Source organism: Saccostrea echinata, unplaced genomic scaffold (assembly GCF_033153115.1).
Source record: "Saccostrea echinata isolate AGI-Se365-2 ecotype Australia unplaced genomic scaffold, CSIRO_AGI_Sech_v1 ptg000054l, whole genome shotgun sequence".
Taxonomy (NCBI): Eukaryota; Metazoa; Mollusca; class Bivalvia; order Ostreida; family Ostreidae; genus Saccostrea; species Saccostrea echinata.
The window spans coordinates 46,071,735-46,094,879 of NW_026889803.1; the positions used below are offsets into that span (position 1 = coordinate 46,071,735).

The 23,145-nt window shown below is 33.4% G+C and overlaps 2 protein-coding genes across 2 annotated transcripts in view; both read right to left on the reverse strand.

Annotated features, from left to right (window-relative positions):
* Window positions 1-319: 319 nt before the first annotated feature.
* The window catches only part of LOC133204936 (von Willebrand factor D and EGF domain-containing protein-like), a 46,127-nt gene continuing 23,301 nt past the window's right edge, over window positions 320-23,145 (reverse strand). The window contains exons 12-18 of the mRNA XM_061340677.1: window positions 2,934-3,083; window positions 2,130-2,322; window positions 1,716-1,900; window positions 1,370-1,627; window positions 1,185-1,212; window positions 831-930; window positions 320-524 (exon numbers count right to left, since the gene is read on the reverse strand). Of these exons, the coding sequence (XP_061196661.1) occupies window positions 320-524; window positions 831-930; window positions 1,185-1,212; window positions 1,370-1,627; window positions 1,716-1,900; window positions 2,130-2,322; window positions 2,934-3,083 (1,119 nt within the window). The remainder of the gene's footprint in view (window positions 525-830; window positions 931-1,184; window positions 1,213-1,369; window positions 1,628-1,715; window positions 1,901-2,129; window positions 2,323-2,933; window positions 3,084-23,145) is intronic.
* LOC133172019 (uncharacterized) lies at window positions 4,304-5,805 on the reverse strand. The gene is made up of 5 exons (XM_061306822.1): window positions 5,569-5,805; window positions 5,362-5,448; window positions 4,871-5,245; window positions 4,648-4,670; window positions 4,304-4,436 (listed from the first exon to the last, which is right to left on the reverse strand). Exons 1-5 carry the CDS (start codon window positions 5,749-5,751, stop codon window positions 4,304-4,306), a joined length of 801 nt encoding a protein of 266 aa, XP_061162806.1. The 5' UTR covers window positions 5,752-5,805.

Below are 23,145 nucleotides of genomic sequence, written 5' to 3' on the forward strand. Positions count from 1 at the left end.
AGTCATTGTTGAGCCCTGACACAGTGGGTGTGACTGGTCGACAAGGGATGCTCACTCCTCCATGGGACCTGATCCCACCTCTGATGTTCTTAAAGGTCCGTGTTTTCTCCAATGAAGTATCGTAAGGAATCGTAAATATTTATGTTCTCTGCGTATATTTCTACGCATGAGTATACACAAATATTCAATTCAAATCAATTTCATAGTTGGTTTAGTAAAAGTTTAGTAAAAAAAAAACCAAAAAAAAAAAACCAAATAAATAATATATATAAATGCTTAAGATATGCCTAATTGAATGTATTTTCAAAAAACGAAAAGACTAGTGTTTTTCTTCAAAATACAGAGATATACCAGTTGTTTCCCGTTTCTGCTGGTAGACATAATAAACTGGGGGCAGGGAGGGTATGGGCTGACCGTAGTCAGTATCCCCCACCCACAGAGACCCAGTGTCATTTCTAGGTATCGTTATCTGGCTGTTGTCAATCTGTATACCTATGACAGACTGGGCCCGAGCTTTTGGAAACCTGGAATAAAAACATTACAAACTTGTTGTTAGAAAATAGATAAATAAAGAGAAAATAAATTACTAAATTTTCAAAAATAATATTTTTATTGATGGGGATACTGATTAAGAAATTTATCTAAGAAAACTCTGGTAAATTGCATCCTTTTTCGATTTCGTAATCAGAATATCCCCACTACATCAGAGTGTAGAATACGAAGTTTATGCCGAGTAAACCAAAAAGACTGTTGTCTCGATAACAAGTGTCACTCAAACTGCACTAAATAACAATATGTGATAACAATAAAAGATTTAGACTTAAACTCACTTTTTCTTTTTTATGAGAACGATTACTATCACAATAATAACTACTGCTACAGCAGTGAAACCTATAGCACCAGCAATGGCGGGAACGTTGACGGTAGACCCTACAATAGCAATCTTTATTGTCTATATGGTAAAGAAATTACAGTTGCACAAATCTGTGCTAATGCATTGTCTGTCTGTTGGTGAGCGGATAATCTCCGCCACCAAAAACCCTTAAAAATAATTTTAAAAAAAATACTTTAAATGGATGTGAACCTTAAATACAGGTATAATTACATTGATTTCAGATGGACATTTTAGCGTCTTCTTGTAAATGAACACTAGATATAAAAATGTATAACAAATTCTAACATACCTTTGGAGGAGGATCCACTGTCGCTTATCTAAAACATATTGTCAAAAACTTTAACAGATTCTTTTATATTTAAATTATATGAACTAGCTTTAATCTCTTGTTTTCTTTACAAAGATAAATGAAATTTCAATTTTATATTTCTGCTAATTAGATGTTTTAGATTATAAAAGCTTTCTTTGACATACCAGCTTTTTGCAAGTTAGGGTCTGCATATCACATGAGTATCTCTGACTTTCATATATCAACAAAGTCACATGATCACTGAAGGTTATACCATCATAACTTAGTGAAATATTCCAACCATGCACGTCATTCATCACTGAACGACGTCGACGTCGAGAAGACTCGGAAACAGAATGCAAGTTCACAGTAATCAGGTTGAAATGACGAAAAGTTGCATTTGTGGTCACAGAGAAAGGATTGGAGGGCTCCATTTCTTCTATCTTAAAAGCATTTTTTTAAAAATAAAATCTTCAAATAGTTACATGTAAAAATAGAATAAGTATACAGATTAAGATTTAAATACTTTACCTCAAAGTGAAGCAATTTTGCGACGACACTTTCAGAGTAGAATTTGCCAACAATATTTGTTTTTTGACATGATCGTTGTCTTGTGTCACAAATTCCACTGGACGGCAAAGAAAAGTCTGTAGGTGGCACTGACACACGGACCGAACAATCACTCCCAATGAATCCATCATGGCAGAAACACAAGGCTATTGATAAAACAAAATATAATCAAACGTCTAAACTAGCTGTCTCAGTAAAAATGTCACTAATTTTATTGATTCCAGCAATGCACTTCATTCTTATTACATATATAGATATAATAAAGGAAGGGAATGAATTTGTATATCCAAATACTTTAACGTTATAACATTGGATTTGCAATTAATTGTACAGACTGTAAATTGAACTAATAAGTAAAGCATGTCCCAACTGTACCATCCTTGCATTCTCCATTTCCAGAGCAGTTGGCGGGACAAAGTTGAGCTGTGATCAGCTGTATGATTGACAACTCAAAGGAGGAGTTAGAGGTGGAGTTTGTATAAAACACTTCCTGTTTCTTGGCCTCTGTAAGACACGCCCCTTTTAGTGTGTCCAGCGTGTCCTCTACCCATGTTGTATTACCAGACATCTGATATTAATTTCAGTAACTATTATTAAATGACTACATCCTGTTCAATCAATTGGATGTCTTTATGTACATTTCATCCTTTCACTTGGAATGTAAAATGCCTTAATTGATGCAAACAAATTAAAACATAGGACATGCATTCGGTTCCTTGATTTTTAAGCATTGCAATTTCGAACGTTCATGGTGTCATAAAACGGACTCTGCTGATAAATTGAATAACGCGCATACGCAAGTTATGAAAATTTGTCTGCACGGCTCTCCGTGTTATGACACACTAAACGTTCAATATTTACAATTCAATACTTATATTAAATTCATGAATTTCATGGTAGATTGATAAATTTTTTCTCTTCTTTGATACACTCGTATAACTGTGAATTTTGATTTTCGTTTATACGGCACTCAACGTTTTTGATGTCAAAATTAAAAGCATTATTTAATCTTTTGACCTCCATGTCGGTGCTATAGTTTATAATTTTTTCAGCACACTTTATAAGGAAATTACATATTGAATGTAAATTTTAAAAACAATATTCCTCAAAGGAAATGAAAAAGCACTGTGTAGGAATACAAGAAACAGTAAATGCGCTATTTTGAGTGCTAAATGTTACCTTGATATCCTCCACACAACTATCTATATAAGATTCTGAAGAGATGTTGACAAGGTCATTACACGTCTTCACAGCGGGGTCAAAGGTGAAAGAGTCATTACAGTACTTCCTGGCTGACGTGGCGTTCCACCCATTGATCCAGTCACTTACCTGTTAAAGATAAATTATATATTTTTAAGGAAAGGCATGGTTTGTTTCATGCCTTTGTACAACTTATTGAAAGGTATAGATATATAAAAAAACAAGTGAAGTCGAAATTCAACACAGACGTTTAAATAGGTCAAGTACTCATGAAAATAAATTGTTAAAAAATTAGATGCAATAGAGTCATATTTACTAGGAAAGCTTAAGACATGACATACGTTAAAAACAGCTGTTTCGTCGAAGTCAGTAGCATAGGTAAATTCAGTAGAGTCGCTGATGTCATCTGATTCAACAGAACGCTTTCGTCGACGTGAGGTAGTGCCACAGGAAGAAGTATCCATCACCATAGAAACCTGACTTCCACACACAGAACTCGGTGTCGTCTGGTTACAGTGGGCCTGATTCTGAGACTCAAAGTCTGGATTGTAAGGATCCAGTGGCTCATCGGACGGGCACGTACAGTAATTCTCTTCAGTTCTTTTGCTTTCCGTGGAATACCTTTTAGATAGAAATAATAACATTAATTTTTTTTAAAAATGTTAATAATCCACTTTTCAGCATTTATTTCAGGATGATTCGAACGTAGAAGTATTTTTGACTGCCCAGTAGAGATTGTCGATGATTTTTAATACACTAAAATAAAAATTGTGCTTACCTATTGTACATAAAAGACTCTCTTAAGATTTTAGGATTCTTCACAAATAAACTTTCATCAGTAGAAACCATTGGTATTCTGTACAAAAGAAATTTTAACAACAAAAGCAGATTAATATATTAGAGTAGTGACCAAAATTTTTAGAACCAGCCACAGCATTTATAGAAGTTACTGCCACATTAATTTAGAGCCAAAATATCTAACCTACCTCCATGATTCTACAAAACTATTTATATCTGTTGCATTCTGCCCATGTTGAGGAATAAAGTCATCTTTGGCGTCATCATTGAAAAGTCCACACAACCCTTCTGTTTTCCCAATATCTGAGACAGAGGCTCTAATTCTAATGCTACCCATCCAGTTACCCCACGATGAAACTGCAAATGACACATCTGTGCCACTCGGAAACGTTACCTATGGAATTGTTCTAACTGTAAAGTAGCTAATCTGTTGATAAATACAGTTTTGTTTAAGCAACTATTAATGCCAAACATTACCATGTAATATCGCCAAGACTTTTGAATTCTTAGGTCATCATCTTTACAAATTATGGTTTTTTCATCTGGTATTGCTAAAGTCTTGGTCCAGGTTGTAGATACTTCTGCGCAAGTGCGGACGGAGAAGAGGCTTCCGCCACTTCTAATGGCGACGCCACAGTTACACGTGGCACGTCCCCACACACATGCAGAATACAACACATGTACCTTAAATGATGTTGAAAAAATGAGAGCAAGAAACTCTAACTGTTTGATTTCTTAATTTAATAAGGAAAAAGGATACATACGTACCGTGAAAGGCAAATATTTATGTCTGTAAAACAAGAACTCCCCCGCCCGTTGGTTGGAGAAGCACGTCCCGTCGAATGTTCTTTGATGGGGATCCGTGTAGGAAGCACAATATTTACCTGAGACCAACCAGTCTTTGTCTTTCACAGTAACCTGTGCAATTACAGAGAAATCAAAATTCATACAAAGTATTTCGTAAGCATTTCGCCGCATAAAGACCCTCCTGACTACATGTATGTTAGTCAAAGATAACCCTTAGAAAAAGCAATTTCAGCATATAAGTATGTTTATTACATCTGTGATAATATTCCAATGTCTTTGAATCTTAATATAATTCCATATCTTTTACGTACCGTAATGTCAGGAATTCTTACACCGTTCCAAATCCCAGAGGCGTCCATTGGATTTCTGGTAGAAGCAATCCTCAAGGTAGATTTTCTTTCCCTGAAATTGACCATTCCGTCAATATAACCAGTGACACTGATAGATGCCGTTTTGTCTGTATAACCAAATGATATTCCACATGGGTTATCACTGAAAGCAACTCCATTGCTAGTAAGACCATTCACACATTGTCCCTCCCCCGGAGTCCAGATGTAGAATTGGAATCTACAGTGGGAGGCTTTCATTGCGTCATTTAGAACTGATGGACAACTGAAGGGCACTGTAACCTCCAGACTTATCTGAACTGTTTCTCCCTCAGTCACTAAATACCTGAGCTGACTCGGCTGCAATTTTGTATAAAGTTCAGAGTAATTGTAGAGGAAATTTAAGAATAACAAAAATAGTTCTGAATGAAAACATAAAAAAGTGCATGCAATATTATATGAAAAAGTATTTGTACCTTAATGCCTGCAAAAAATGAATAACTTTCGATGAATTCCCCTTTGACGCCAGAGGTTGTATTGTATGCTTTTACAGCACAAGATACCTACAAATAAGTAAAGCATGTAGACATAAATGCTGACTTTAAGTCCATAGTAACACAATTTTGCGATAGCAAAGTACATGTAAAACAACGTTAAATTAGTCAGTGTCCCGTACTCCATACCCTAAAACTCATTGTAAAGTTGTTGACCCAATGCTTCGTAAGGAGTGCCGTATCATTAATATTGCTGTAACTGATCCTTGTGAATTTGGCGTTGTTAAGCAGCATACCGTCAATATACCACTGGACGTCGTACAATATATTTCCGGATATAGGCTGGAATAGACACTTAAAGACCACCCCCATAGTTGTTTTCTCCTCTGTTTCTTCATGAAAACTCCTCACCTCAGGACACAAATCAAGGGCGTTATCTAAGTTATTAATATCATGACTACTCTTTAATGGTGCTAATGGTATTCGTTCGAGAAAACATATTTGACCAGAAACACTCTGATATTTCAAATCCAAAATTCTGAATTGTAAAAAAAAAAAAAAACCAAACTACTGTACGTGTACATAAATTGGCGTATTCAAAATTAAGCGCAATCACTGGGTATGGAGTTGTTGGCGAAATCATGAATTAGCGCTATACATGTCTGTGCCGTATATGGTATTTATTAGGGATGTCAACGAATATTCGACTATCAGTCGAATGGACCGACGATCGAATAATGAAGCGACATTCGAATATTATCATAATTTAATAAATGCAATAAAAGAGTGATAACGTAATGTAATTCTCATCACAAAATTGAGAAACCGTCTTTCCTCAGAGACAGTCGATAAGATAATTTTCCTCAACAAAAAAACGTTTGATTTTCCATGTAGGTATAGAAAGTACAGTAATTATAAGTGCTTCACTACTGCCACGTACTGCGGGAATTACAACTGCCTGTGTTGTTTTTGTAATTAATTACCAACCAATTTACTAGGCTTTGTTTGTAAAATTATAAATTGGACTTGATCTTAACCATGTACCAATTATTTCATGTTATTTTAAGATTGCTCAAGCACAAGGAAGAACCATAACTGTGACATGTTTTGACACTTCGATAATTATCAAAACAATTCGCTTACATTTTAAACTGTATAAGGACATTTTGATAGCCAGAGCAAACAATAATCGAATAAGCGGTAGCTAACTGTTTAACAATTTCACAGGCACTTGACGTGTGGATAGTGTGAGATTACCCCCCCCCCCCAATTTATTTCATAATAATCTTTAAAAAAATATCTCCTGGCAATTTTTTTCTTTGTTTACTTAAATAAAAACTGACTGCATGTACAAACCGATTTATGAATTCTATTGACGGGGAAATCATACATTTTGGAAAAATTAGGTTTTAAAATTCAAATAATCATGCTATCCACGCGTTACGTTGCATAAATTGTGATGTTACATTTAATAGATTTAAGTAAAAAGGTTTCTGAATTATAAATAAATCATGTACCAGAGAAGTTTCAAATACAATTTTATTTTCAGGAAATGTTCCGAATATATTCGACTATCGTTGGAATAATGCAATCGAATAATCGACTAAGGAAAATAAATATTTTGACATCCCTAGTATTTATAAATGATTTCTTAGCGGTATTCATGAATTAGCTCATCGTTGTCTGCGCCAAAGCCGCTAAAATATGAAGCCCGCTTTTTTAAGTACACATACAGTATTCCATCATGATATTTGGTGAATAATTTCAATGTTTTACCATTCAGCATGTCATTCGTCAAAATATATATGGAATACATTTAAATTATACATTCATATATATACATATACATATATATATAGATAGATAGATATATACATAGATAGATAGATAGATATCCAATTTCTGTGACAAGGTAATCAGTAGTAGAATAATTCGAGCAAGGATTCTCACATGTAATCCATAATTTTCGTTCTTTCACAATTGTTTTATATGTTACCACTCACCCATATCAGTGGAATCTTCCGGTTTCTTGCAAGAACCTCCGTATGGCGCTGTAGAGGAAATAATACCAAATGGTTAACAAGAGTAGAGACAGGTCTCACTGCAAAAATTATTCTGATGGACATACAATCATTATGGACAAGGATTGATCCAAATATAATGTCGCAGCTGCCATAAAATCTTTAATAATCAAATGTTACATGATATTACCCTACTGTATCTATTTTGATTTTTGCCTCAAAATTTCTTTCAGTAACATAAAATACTTTTTTAAAATATTAAGGTAAACACAATGTTATTGTTTATTGCCGCAGAGCAAGAACGCTAGCTAAAGTCGTTATTACATTACTTTTCGGCACTCATTTTCAGTTCATCCGTAGTCTTTTTAACCTCTCACAAGCTTCTTTTTAATAATCTTTACGCTCATTTTCCTATAAAGGGTCTTCTTCTGGGTTGAATTTATAAATTTATTTGAACTTTGTCCAGATGTTATTTCAACATCGGACTTGACGTTCGAAAAATTTACTACTAATAAGAGAAATAATTAACATTATAAAGATACAAATTTGCATTACATTCCAATATAAATGGAAATCAAAAGATCGACGGATGTTAGGAAGAAGAAAGTGCCTGGAGCCTTTCACGACAACTCTGAAATCCGACGCTACTCTTGATCTACATGTACGCGCATCGAAATAAATATGCAGATGCATTATGGAACGTTTAAATATATATATTTTTTTATGAAATAACTCAAAGTAGACGGCCAGCACAAGTTTGGAGTGTACACGAAATAAAACACGTATGTGAGAGATTTAATAGATTTATGGATGAACTGAAAATTTGCTGAAGACAAACGTCATTAAGACGTCGGTATATTCTTGCCGTGCTGCAAGACGACAGGTTCCGTTATGTTTATTTTAATATTTTAAAAAGTATTGCATATATCTGAATGAAATTTTAAGACAAAATAGATAGACGTATTTATATATAAAATTTTGATAACTTGATTACTTAAGATTAGCAGCATGGACATTACTTTTGGGTCAACCCAACGAGTCACTCTATATCTTTTTTTTTAAAGGTAGACATGCAATCAACATTCAAAATAACGCGTTGGGCAGAAAGGTATTATTTTCAAATAATTTAATATAAAACATAAAAAAGTTTGAACAATTATTACATGTTTATTAAAGGAATTGAACTTTATAATATTCTTTGTGTGTTCTCATCATGAATGCATTTTACTGATAACTTTAGAAAAGATTTTGAGGGCGATTGCAAATAAGTGAACATTTAATTTGAATCCTGCAATACTCATGTGTTTCAATAGGAATAATTGCGCGTCTTCGTCTGTGACTTTATATGTACAAACTTGGATAAAGGGAGGGGATATGTCCTTTCGTACGAAAAAAAAATAGTTCAGGTAAGAAAGTCATTCATATGCGATTTTAGCCGAAATTTTTTCACGGGAGTGATTTTGTGACTGTAGAATTAAAGAGATAGAGTAGACCCTTGTAACACCCGAAAAAATTGGAATGGTTACATTATTGCACTAGTTTTTTTTTTGTTTTTTTTTTGTTTTTTGTTTTTTGTAAAAAATATTTAAGATGGGAAAATAATTAGAAATGTATTGAATTCGATGTAAACTTACTACCAAACTGGTCATATACTTGTATGTACAAACATTTAAATAACCAATGCAAGTCGCCCTTTCTTTTTAAAGCCAAAGACCACAGCAAAGACAATATATTGCATTTTCTTCATACGGAGAGAAGTATTATTTAGTCAATTTTGAATTCACCAGGTGATGAGTTAATGCAAAATTTACAATATGAAAACTTGTAATCGTGTTGTAAATGTTACCTCCACCTAGTTATAATTAAAACTTTATATAACATGACAGCAATATCTCGCACATTGTACCGCATGTTTAAAAATAAGTGTTCGGTTGTAACACTAGTTACCTTCAAATAAATATAGGAGTATCAAATTCCTTTGCTCGAGGATATGTGTTTCCATTGAATTTTCTGTCTTGAAGTCATTTAAACTCTAGCTGTATTCTTTTACATATATACTGTAAAAATTTATTTCTTCACATTTGCAATCAATTGTTGCCAAATGATGTAGAGGTGTATTTCGGATCGTCAAACAACACGTTTCTTTTGCAAGGTAAAGCTAATACATGTATCACAGTCTGACGTTCAAATGTAAATATATATTTTCAACAAAACCTTGTCGTTATATGGCTTCAATAAATTCCTTCATAATTAATTCAGTGGCAATGTTTGAATTTAAAATGCATATATACCTGTAACCACAAGCCAATCTTTTTTATAATCTTTAATTAAGGTACATGTATATGTAATACATGTAGGTACACGATATACTAGATATCTGAAGATATCGTTTCCAAAAAAGTCTTATACTTTCGTTAACGTTTGTATCGAATTTTAACTGCAAAAATAAAAACACAAAAGAGAAAGAGAAAAAGAAATAGAAAAAGGAAAGAGAGAGTACATTAGAATGAGGTTTACCAACACCAAACTGATGGACCAATACACGAGGAAATAAAGCAACTTCAAAAAATAATGCATGGAAGGAAAAGAATTATCAACATAATTTTTACCGAGACAAAGTGTTTCACCCAGGAAAATAGAATAGTAATATATTAATGAGTAATCCAAGTAGAATACGAAAAACCCATCACATTTTCTGAGTTTCATCATATAATTTCCGTAACATTCCGCGGAGATATATGTGTCCTCCGTGCCATTAATTGGAAGTGTGTCTGAAAGAAAAAAAAATTACTGTACATATCGAAATAAAATATCATAAATAAATAAATAAATAAATAAATAAATATATATATATATATATATATATATATATATATATATATATATATATATATATATATATATATATATATATATATATATATATATATATATATATATATATATATATATATATATATATATATAATTTCAAAAACAAAATGAAGAACCGGTACAGTTCTGCTGGGTGTATTAAATATAAAAACAAAAATCCAAAAAATCACAAAATATTTTCTGCAAGCGCTTTCGCCATATTTTGTCAAGGCCTAAAAAAGTAAATGGTTGTGTTTTGCCGTTTTATCTTTTATATTCAAAATATGAATATTTTTCATATTTATTGAAAACGCCTTACCATTTAAGAACGAAGGACAAAAAGTACATGTACATTTGTCCGACGGTACCAGTGGTCGACCATCCAAGAGCTGGGGTCGAATCCAGACATTAGCATATTCCGAGATTTCATGTAGAAAGACGCACGAGGTATCTAGACTATGAACAACAACAGAGGTATTGTCTGACGTACAGGGTTCTGGATCGTAATAATTACCTAAATATTAAATAAAATTATAGGTTTGCATGCTTAGTGACTCATTTGATGAAAATTTAATTTAAAATACTTTGCAATTTTATGCATGCCTATATATACGTTAACCCAAAATAAATTGTATGCATTTATTTTCAGTATTGTTTTCATTTTGTAGTCAATAAACCTAGGATTTTCAGTGTAGGATTATTATCATCATTAACAAAATGGTAGAATACCTTTTAAAATGCAAAATATGATAAACAATATAACTATAATGAGCTGTATATACATATATATTCTTATTTCATTTATTTCCCCCCTTCAAATAGTAAATATTTTCATTCTTACCATTGGATCCATGGAATAGAAAAAAGAATATCAACCCAATCACCATCTTTCCGGCAAGTATTTTGTCAGCTCAGACACTTAGAAAATAACTTTGAAACATCTTCAGTTTATCTGTCGTTTAAAGCCAAAAGAATATTCTATTGAGCGTTCTCTTTATTGTAAACAGTAGATACCTGTGATACACATGATTGGCTTTGAGTAAAAGAATCTATCAGGAAGTAAATTTGTGGGTAACATTTTTGCAATACACAGTGATTTATTAAAGATTAACCTTAAGTAATTAAATAAAAAATCAACAAAGGTCTCGAGTGTATGTTTTTAATTTGTCGCAATTCTATTCCATGATGTTAAAAATAATCATTGTATATTTGGGAAAAACCCACTGTGACTGTAATAGAATAGCTTAATTTCATAAATGAAATATGTGGGGATAACGAACAGTATTCGAGCTCAAAAGTCCATTAAACATTACAAAATAGGAGCAGAGCAAACATGGATCTCTAAAACATCAGAGTTGGGATCAGGTGCCATGTACTTTATTGGTGTTGACCTAGGACCAATGCATGTGTCTTGGTCTTTGTGTAAATTTACTTCGACTTAAGACCGTAAAGAGAAGCATGCTAAGATTTGATATTATCAGGCTACCGGTAAAGATGACTTAAACACATGATAAGGCTTGCATTATAAGTCTAAAACCTTACGTTCTGCAGGCCGCACAGCTCTCATGTCCACACTCTAAGACAAGAAGTACAAGATTATAAACAACATTTCCATAAATCCATGTATTTTTCAGCTATAAACAGTGCATATAATATTTATTATAGGATAATAGCTTTCAAATGTAATTCTGGGCTGTAGAGAATCGATAATTATTAAATTGAAGGTGTACGGTGGTCAATTTTTAGACAATTAAAGTTTCACTAATTACAAAATGGATTAAAAGTATTAAGCGATTAAGGGGTAGTATGAAAACCATCTATCATTCTGTCTTCAATAATTCAGAAGGGAAAAAAGAATTAGATAGATTACACGATCAGTATATACTGGTCCCAATTTATAAATTAGGTAACAACATTGTCTTTGTTTGTAAGGCACAGTTTTTAATTAAATTGTAGTTTTACGAACTATGATTTAATTCTGCAAGTGGTAATCCAACTTATACCCATAGCTCTCTTTCTGAGGAGGAAAATCTTCAAAATTATGTCAGTTTTAAATATTTTTAATATTCCCAACAATCAAAATGAAATTAATTTACCATACTTATAGTGGATTCCTAACCTTCATAAAAATTCTTACAAAGATACATAGCGGGTTCCAGTAAATGTTCTACCAAGCCTCTTTCTTTACTTCTCACTAAAATTTTAACAGCAGTGTAGGAGAAACTTCATGAGTAATGTACAACAATATATTCGAGGGATGGTTTAAATCAGGTATGGATACTCAAAAACTCCAAGGATTTTTTTTATAGAAAATTTGAAATTACAAAATTTTACAAAAATCAATAACATCAAAACGTATACGACTTCTCAACACTTTATACAATCATTCCCCACAATAAATTAAAAGTCCAGGCATTTTGACAATCTAGACAGCCGCTTTCTCATTAAAAATGGAACTCGTAAATTTACTTACCTTGTCATTGGCCATTTGCAGACTTATTTTGTTAAAAATACTCTGATTGTACACACAAGTACTCTGACGTTTATATTAAAAAGATGCTTGAGTTTCTGATTGAAAATATCTATGTAGTTTTTGGAGACCAGGTCTTCCAACAATCTATCCGAATTTCCCATGGATACCAATTGTGCCCCATTATAAGCAGATCTATTTTGTATTCACATGAAGCAGAATTTATTCAAAATCTTATGCACGAGAAGAAAAAAACACCTGCTGTGGCCTTCAACTCTACATTTAGATATATATAGACGACGTATCATCATTTAATAATAGTTACTTCCACTCATATGTTAACTCGATATATATTCCACAGAACTAGCTTGAAATAAAAGATACCACAGGGTCTGACACATCTGTTTAATATTTGGATATTTTACTAGAAAAAGACGTGTCGCCCGCGTGGCGCAGTGGTTAGAGCGTCTGTTCTAGAGTCGCGAAGTAAGGAGTTGATCCTTACGTCGTGGGTTCGAATCCCACTGTGGGACGTGGAGACCGGTCCTTCGGATGAGACCGTATAAACCGAGGTCCCGTGTCGCAGTAGGTGCTGGCACGAAAAAGATCCCTCACTGCTCAATGGCTGCAAGTGCCGAGTATAGGACAAAAATTGCAGCTCTCCACCGGCAAGTGGTGGCGTCTCCTTATGAGTGAAAAAATTCTCGAGAGGGACGTTAAACAAAATACAATCAATAGAAAAAGACGTCGGTGGTAACCTAACATCAAAACATTATGTTTAACGTAATGACTAACTTTTCTATAGTTAACTTCCCTTTTTTATGTAGCAATATACCTTTGTCAATTGCATATAGAGTTTATGTCTCCCAGTTGATATTCGATACGCAAGAGCATGCTCTACGAACGAACAATTTCTAAATCGAGGCAAGCTATCATCAAACAAGTTGATGAAACATAAATTTCAACCGTCTCGTTTAAAGTCATCATTTTGCAAGTTCTATGGTCGACACAATGACCTTGTCAGCAAATACAATCTATCATTAAATCGAACGCTGACTGACGTTTTTCATACTTATTGTTAGGCCATTATTCTCACACTTAATTGTCTACAGATTTTTCTGTTTTCCCGATCATGACAAGGAGCAAACGGCGAATGTGACCGGTCGACAGGGGGATGCTTACTACTCCATGGCACCTGATCCCATCTGTTATGTTTTTAGAGGTCCGTGTTTGCTCTGCTCCTGATTCGTATTGTTTAAATGGACTTTTGAGTTTAATAACTGTTCGTTTTCTCCATATTTCATCTTTTCTAAATAGTAACAGCTCGTAATGGTATGTACGAGGGTTGTTCAGAAAATTCTAGGACTACCGTCATAACTTTTTTACTTAACGTCAAATCATATCCAAATTTGAAGAAAATATTTCAACAGTAAATTCAATTAATGTGTATTAAAAATTTCAAAATATCATGGTTTATATCAAACTTATTTAGACTTTAAAAATGCAAAAATCGGATCACGGAGCAGTTCAAAAATTTGTAATTTACAATCAAGACACTAAATAATACCTGAAGTCATATCATCTGTAAAATGACACAAAACGGACAAATTCTACACGTTCAATTTTAGAATTTATTCATCTTTTCTGATTCCAAATTATGACTTAATTCATTGAAAAAGGAAAAAAAAAGTCACGGAGCAGCAGTTAACCAAACAATTTTGTGTTGTACTCTCGAAAACTCCAGAAAAAAACTCTGAAAATGCCGGAGGAAGTAGGAAATATGTCAAAAGCGAGCCATGCATGTCTGTGTACATGGTACAAGAGGTACTTGAATGATAGACGATGGTGATCTGTGAGAAAACGGATTATCTGTAAAAATCTTATCAAAAACATTGAAAAGTTCGAAACATCATGCTAAGAGTTTGACACTTCACAATTGCTTAACTTGTAAAAGCAAACTTATGCAGTGAAAAAAATATAACATTGACAAACAAAATGATGCTACTAAAACAATTGTTAGCAAAATAGACTTCAAGTGATACAGAAACATTATAATGAGTGCACTTGTATTGGATAATACTGTGTGAAATGGATAGGGATAGTATTTTTGATAACCTCATGTCTCTATGTTTTTGACATTACTTTGTTGTTGAGTTTGCTCCGTGGTTACAAAACGTGTTGATTTTAAAATTAAATAACATGAATTCTATTAAATCACATGGAATGAAACTTCACACTTAAACAAAATAAATATTTTTACATATGAAAATGTGCTCATTTTAAGTTTCTTGAAGATAGTATAACGAAGATTGGCGTAGTCCACGAACTTTCCGAACAACACTCGTATTAGACGTGTAGGATTATATCGTAAACAAACCTCTAGATAAAAATTATTCACTAAGAATAAAAATTGTAGATTATTTGAGATTAACATTATTTCAGTTCAAATTTCCCAGAAAAATGATTGATTAAATGTAAACAAGTTACACGTTCAATCGTAACTTCATTAAATTCGATTTAATTTACTTTTATTTCTTGTTCATTTTTACGAAAATTAGTTTATACGAATGTAGTGCATGCACAAAATTGCTGAAAATTTATCGGTAGTAAAATTTTCTAGATTTGCGTGAATGGATGCTTCTAGATTCCAAACTGTCTAGCAGAAAAGTCCTTGAAATTAAAGTTAAAACATTAATGCCAGGTGTTGTCTTTGAGAGTGATTCGACATGTACAATAACCATGGACATTGGATATAAAGAGTTATTTGATATTTTCAAACTTAATTGTCTATCCTATTTTGCCAGCTCCCAGTAGGATAACGACGAGTCCCTAATCTAAATGTTTGCATATATTTGCATATATTTCAGCTTGTCTGTAAATATATGCCGTTATCAAAGCTTTTCTCCTCATAATTTTGCTTTAAGCTAATATTGATTGGGGTTTATGTATTGTGTAAATCTAAAATTTGGTTTGTTTTGTTGATAATTTTGTGTATCAGCCTGTTGCGTAATCCGGAAATTATAAGCATCTCGTGTATCACTCTGAAATTACAGCATCCGTACTTCCTTTAATCAAGGCCTGTTGAAGGACCTTTGAAGTTGTCAGATTTTTTTCATTTTTGCACCTGAGATTTCTTAAATAACTGTCACTAACATCCTGAAGTCTGGGGATCTAATTCCCATTATTGCTGGAGATATGATGCATTTATCTCCCTTACTCCAGAGCAGTCAAGAATACACACTGAGCACTCTGACAGAAGTTTTTTGTGCATATTTTGAAGCAGAATTTCATCCTTAATAGACTAAGCCTGGCAACCAATTTTGTATCCGTGGAGAGTATATGCATTGTTCTTCACAACAAACAAAAAATAATTCACAAGTCTGGGACCATTATGCAATTATTACATAACAAAATTGCATTTTACCCTTCTAAGAATGACAGAATTTACAGAAATTGTTAAATATTAGGCTGATAATAAAATCTGCATCTGGTCAATTTATGTTCCAAATAAAGCCTAGGTACTTGTCTACAACCTGCTATGCAGAAGTTTATCTAAAAGCTGTGTTGTAACACAGGGCAGTTCAAATGATATCAGCATCTGGGGAGGTTCTGGACAGCTCTGACACTCCATTAAGCTTGCTTTGATGATAAGAAAATGGAGAAAACAATTCAGATGTAATTTATTGTTGTGATTTATGTAACTAGCTTTCTCTGCAGACACAAATTAGCCATGAAATTCCAATTGAACATACATAATTATCCTCTTTTCATTGAATTACTCAAGAATTTTAAAGGTGTTGGATGAATATGCATGATTAATTCAAGATTACAGCTTTCTGTTTCACCAAATTAACATAAAAATTCAACATTTAAATTTAAAAATATAAATCTTAAACATTTTTATGGATCTTAACACTTTTATATGTGAATAAAAGCAACAAAGAAACTAACATCAGGCCATCCTCCCTGATTCTTGGAGGTGGGTGGGTGTACAAAAACTGCCGATAAAATTTATAGGAAGTGACAAAAGAAGAACAGGGCACTTTATTAGCTGAATTATGGTTATTCTGATATTTTGATTGTGTGAATATGTCAAATTTCTTCATCACTTTAATTTGTAATTTATTAATATTTCAATACATTAATGTGCTTAACAAATCATGCTAAAATAAACATCCTGACTGAGACTTAATTTAAAAGAGAGGGTCAACACCTACATAAAATTGGTAAAATGACAAAAAACATTCTCCGGCAAACTGAAAAATCTTGAATGTCAGCTGCGAAAGCATGGAAAAAGTCTAGAGAACCATAACAGGCATACCATGGTGCCAAGTGACATTCTGTACTATATGTGTGATGCATGGTTGGAACTCAGAATAAGTATTCACTCTCATGCCCTGACAGTATTTATGCATTTTTGGTCATAAGCTTCTTATTTTTGAAAAATTCTTAATAAATTTTATTTGTGCATTACTTTTATTAGACAAATTTAACTCATTTCATTATTTTTATTCCTCCACTCTAGTAATAAATGAATCACTTAAGGAGGTTGGATCCTGACATCAAAAGTAATGAGGATTTTTTATCAAGTATATTTTTAGAATTTATACACATAGCTTAATTAAAAACCAAAACAAAAAATGGGGGTCAATGCGCTTCTTTTGGCGCTACAGAGCATTTAGTTTGACCTTTTTGCACTGTAAAAACGTATTACACATAAATCAATTTTTTAAGTTTTTCCTCCGATATTTTTTATTCAAATAAGTTATGGGAACAAACACAGTTTTATTTCATCTTGAATAGACCCATTAAAATTTTTGACAACGAAAAAAATTTTTAAAGTACTCCGCACGTTCCATTTTTTGACCTTTTTGCACTCAAAAAATTTCATTTTGCTAGCATTACAAATTTAACAAGAAAAAAACTCATTTAAAAGTAATGTCATTTCACTGAATTTAAGAAGAATGATTAAAAGTATCTTGTATATTGAGAAAAGAAAGTTAAAAGTGGGGGTCTGTGATGTTATTTTTTAGATATTACTAAAATAGTGCTAATTTTGAGCTTAAATTAGGGCTATTTTTTCTCTTGATTTTCACAATATATTTGATTTATTTATCAAATATGATGATTGAATTCATGACAGTTTATTAAATATATAATTTAGGACCATTATAAAACAGTTCACTGCTCAAAATAATTCTGTGTGCAGACTGCATGTAAAAATAGGAATCCAAACTTAACATACTTCAAATACTTCGAAAGAGAAAAAATGATCATTTTCTTCTAAAAAACCTTCCGCCACAAAATATAGTTCCTCACTTAATGCTTTTGGTACGGAATTTAATCATGGAGTTTTAACTGAATATAGTTTATTTGGCATTGTAGAATCCAAATTTATTGTAAGAATTAAAACATTACGCAGATTTTTTTAAATATAGGTTAAAATAAAAATCTGCTCAAAAGCTCAGGAGCGAACCTCGTTAAGGTGAATAAAATGAAAGTAAACCCAGTCTCTGTAAAATTTAACACTTTAAAAACATGTTTTACTTCTTCACATTTTATTGCAGTTGTCGCTTTTGTTGAAAACTCATTCGCAAACCCAGAATTAGTCTTTTCTTGAAAAAATCAGCCTAAACTGCTTTTACGGCAAAGTCTGTAGACACTATAATTGACTGCGGTCAGGTGGTGCACAGAGTTTTAAGTCATCTAAAATAAAAAAACCAACATTTTCTAACTTCTTTCTACATGTCAGATGCATAATCCTACTTTGAAAGTCATAATTTGGAGTTTTGAGGGTAAAACATGACATATTATTAGTATTTTACATAGAAATCTGTATATATTAATGTCAACCCTGCTTCTAAATTTAAAAATATGTGCTTTCACACAGAAAGTTCATAAAATGACATATTTTGTTAAAATATGCCTTTATAAAATTAAAACTGCCTTTAATAGGGGTGTAGATGATTTTACACAATCACCTTCAAGGTATCACACCGGTAATTGTTTTCACTATGTAATTCTATATAGAATAAAAAATCATTAAAAATCAGGTATTCGAATTCATGAAAAAATATTTAGCAGGAAGTGTTAAACGTTACCAGTCACATCAGCTGACACCAAAAAATAGGGTACCTACACGGCATTTTCTGATTTTTTCCATCCGCAAACAGGAATACCCTCAAAACCACGTGTATTCAATGTGTTTATAAACATCCTGTGTGCACCCCAGGAAGTGGCCTCCTATGCCCCGAAAGAAATAGTTCCTGTCAAAAACCTTTAATATTTTACAAAGTACATAAAATGTCCTAAGCACAGATACCAAAAATGTAAAAATAGAATAAGGGAAATTAAAAAATTTCTCACAATAAAAAAAATATTTCTTTATTATGTATGGAACTACAATTGACTAAGTTCATTTTGATTGGTCAATTACCGGTGTGATACCTGTAACCAGCAGATGGTTTAGAAATTGAGAGTTAATTTAAAAAAAAAAAAATAACTGTTAAGTAACCGATAAAAACATCAGTTATATTAAAAAATTAGTCAAATCAATCGCATTAGGATACTTTTTATACCTGGAACGCTTTCGATGGCTTTATATTTTTAGGATATTCGGAGATTCTTGTATGACAATGTGCAGCATGCTCTAATGTGTCGGTATTGATATTATTCAGTTGTGGATTCATAACTTTCTTGAAATAACAAACTTAACTTTAATAAATTGTGTGAGGATGCCACCCATAAGGACAAAACGGAGAAGAGAGAGGAGTAAGAAACAGGTCGGAGGGGAGGCCCAGCCCCAGGTTCAGGATCCAGGGGAATCGGCGACAGGATAATTGCCATTGGCGACACAACAGGCGCCGACGTGCGACGGAATGGGGACCCAAAATTCCAACCAATCAACAGGTACAAATAATTTTCTGTCGCAAGACGGGGGTTCTATCCCCACACCGCTAAATTCAATTCAATTTTCATTGGGCCATAATGTAAACGAGACTATCAGAAAAAAATCATTGAAGGAAAATATGTAGATTTGTCACTATTACTAAGAAATTCAAATATTGAAGACTCAGCTAGTGAGCGAATTTTTATATTGGGTAATGATGGGCAAATGCAAAGCAAACCCAAGAATACTCACAACTATTGAGAAATGGACAGATGCCTTTCTCATTTATTTGAGCATATATACATCTGTCCATACAGGTAAATATCAGGGTTTACTAAAATACATGCACGATGTGCGTGCTGGGGCGGGTAGGTCCTCTGGGTGGAAACTTTACGACGAGCAGTTCCGTCTAAAATTGGCTATGGATCCCAGCAAATCTTGGTCAGCTGTAGATACAGAATTGTGGGTCATGTATATGACGGGTGGTCAAAATGTATCGCTTACGGGAACTCAAGGGGTAAACAAATGTTATGCATTTAATTTTCAGGGGTTTTGTGTGGGGAAACCATGCTCATACACGCACATTTGTATAAAGTGGTCAAGATCATTCCATGGTAAACTGCCCCTTCTCTGTAAATGTAGTTAACAAGCAAGCTTCTTATTTCAGCCCAAGACAGGCCTTCCGGCCAGGGGTCCATCAATCCAGTCGACTTTATGGAGCTTCCACCCCCCAGCTTACCCCTAGACATCCTCGATTCTCGGGACCCAAACATATGGGAACTAGGTTCAACCCCAATTAGGGTTTCTGCATTGGCAGCAATATCCAATAAGGAATGTAGCAAATGAAATATTTCAAGGATTCACTTACGGGTTTAAGTTAAATTATACAAGAACTAGATGAAATCCCGCGCAAGCACGGGGAATTGAATTTACACCACTACCAACAGAAAATATATTGTAGTTTCTACTGACGGCCTACAGGCTTATAGCAGGAAGAAATACTTTGTACAAAACCCCGCAGGAAGTAGATGTACGTCAGTCTCCAAACAACCCCCCCCCTCCTTTTTGTAAAAACTTTTCAGATGCTTTTATTTCATTTCCGTCAAGGATAAAAGCAGCGAATATGCACATTTTACTGATAAAATGATTTTTGTTTTTGGGAGGGGGAGTAAAAATTCACTGGCACTTGGGTCTTGGTTTATAAATATGTGTGTACCTTATTGATATGTAAAAAATGTACTTTACTTTCTTTTTACATATCAATAAGGTACATACATATTTATAAACCAAGACCCAAGTACATGTGTAAAAATCAGCTTTTAACGCCCTATGAATAGACCGAGTATTTGATACTGTATTCAGAAAAAAAACTGAAATGTATTGATTAAAGCACAGAATTTTACAGCTTTAATTGTATTTGAACAATACCTTATTTATTAATTTTCTCTTTTCATGTAAGCAACTTTATTAAGCAGTACAAATTGTTCTTCGGGTTCATTGCCACGATGCTCTCAGTCAGCAAGGAAATACATGTATACTAATTTTACCGATAAATTTATTAGGAAAACCTATTACATACATGTATATGTAATAGCCTTTCGATATATAACAACTTATAATGTTATCAATGGTTACCATTTTCTTCAATGACCATTCACACAAAGCATTTTTTTATGTTCATACAGCTATTATCGCCTCGTTTTTACTTTTTAACATCGGGCTCGATGCTGTATCTGATGTTCTAGAAGCTTCCGTCAATATTAAGATCGGTGAATGACGAAAATAATTCGCACATTCCCTTTTTAATCGGTTATCAAAACTTATTTCTTTTACATCATTTAGATCAAGTTTTGATTGAATAATTCAGTGATGACGTTTTATGAAATAAATAAACTATTGCTTGTTATCAGTTTCATTAAAAATTGCCAGTAACTTAGATCCGCCAACCGGAAACGCCACCGTACTCACGTTTTTGCTATTTCATGGCTGTTTATAGAAAAAGAAAGTAGACTTTTAATTTTATGTACGATACTTACTATGCGAGTGAAATCTAAATATAGTTTACGGACATCAGCTTGTATCTAGTGTATTGTTAGAGGAGTAAGTAAGAACTCTGGTGCACCCGTTTCGGAGTTTATTTGCAAAATTTATTAATTTATAAGTATAGATTTTTATTTTATCTGAGAATTTGCTTTCGACTCGGCAATTTCCAAATCAGTTGCAAGAAAAAATTGTTAAAGAAGTACAGGAGGGAAGGGTAATGGGCCCGTTTTCACACCCACCTATACCTAATATGCATATTTCTCCAACAGGTCTAGTGCCAAAGTCAAGCGGTGGTTGGAGGATGATTACCCTCCATCCCTTGGCATTAACTCATATATTGACCCAGATCAGTGCAGCGTTAAATATACAGCTTTTGATACAGTAGTCGATATGATAAATCAGTTAGGACCTGGTGCAGAGTTAGGAAAGATCGATATTAAAAGTGCATTTAGGTTAAATCCAATATACCCTGGGGATTTTGAACTGTTAGAATTTAGATTTAAGGATCAATACTATTTTGACAAGTGCTTACCCATGGGATGTTCCATTTCTTGTTCAATTTTTGAAAAGTTTTCAACATTTTTGCAGTGGGTTATAACAAATAAATCTGGTTTGAGTACAGTAGAGCACTCTTTAGACGATTTTATCTATGCGGGTAGGAGGGGATCAGGTGAATGTTTGCAACTAATGACACTATTCCAGGATGTGTGCAAAGAATTTGGGGTTCCTTTAGCAGTAGATAAAACACAAGGACCTGTTACTTGTTTAGTATTTTTAGGGTTGGAAATAGACACAGTGCTTAAAATTGTAAAGATCCCAAAGGACAAAATACAGGAACTCAAAGGTCTGCTTTGTATTCTAATGAAAAGGTCAAAGGTTAAGTTGAAAGAAATGGAATCACTAGTCGGAAAGCTCAATTTCTTTTGCAAGGCTATCAGGGGTAGTAGGGCATTCAAAAGAAGATTTTATGATTCTATGATTGGCATTTCTTGCCCCAATAGTCACATTAGAATCACTAGGGCACTGAAAGATGATATGTTAATGTGTAGCTTTCTTTCCATGTTCGGAATGGGTGAATTCAAGAGCAATCCAGCTCTACACAGACAGTGCAGGAGCTATTGGTTTTGGTTGTGGGTGCTATTTTAAAGGAAGGTGGGTTTATTATGAATGGCCTTTAGAATGGGAAAATCATGATATCATCAGGGATATAACATTTCTGGAGTTAGCTCCCATAGTGTTGTCAGTTATGATCTGGGGGGAGGAACTTAGCCGTCAAAAGGTTCAATTCCGTACAGAAAACATTGCCTTAGTAAGCATTCTGAACACTCAGTCCTCAAGGTCTCCACGAATTATGTTTTTAATTAGGAAGCTAGTTTTGATGCTTATGCAATATAATATCATATTTAAAGCCAAACATATTTCTGGCATTGATAATGGTATAGCGGATGCTCTCTCTCGTAAACAGTGGGGAAAATTCCGACAACTCGCTC

Bases quoted from the DNA above. Each gene is read 5' to 3' on its own strand.
- LOC133172019 (XM_061306822.1), bottom strand. From the start codon at position 5,751: ATGGGGGTGGTCTTTAAGTGTCTATTCCAGCCTATATCCGGAAATATA. The intron at 5,449-5,568 runs GTATGGAGTACG...ACTTATTTGTAG, and splicing joins ACTTTACAATGAGTTTTAGG to GTATCTTGTGCTGTAAAAGC. The intron at 5,246-5,361 runs GTACAAATACTT...ACAAAATTGCAG, and splicing joins CATTTTTTGCAGGCATTAAG to CCGAGTCAGCTCAGGTATTT.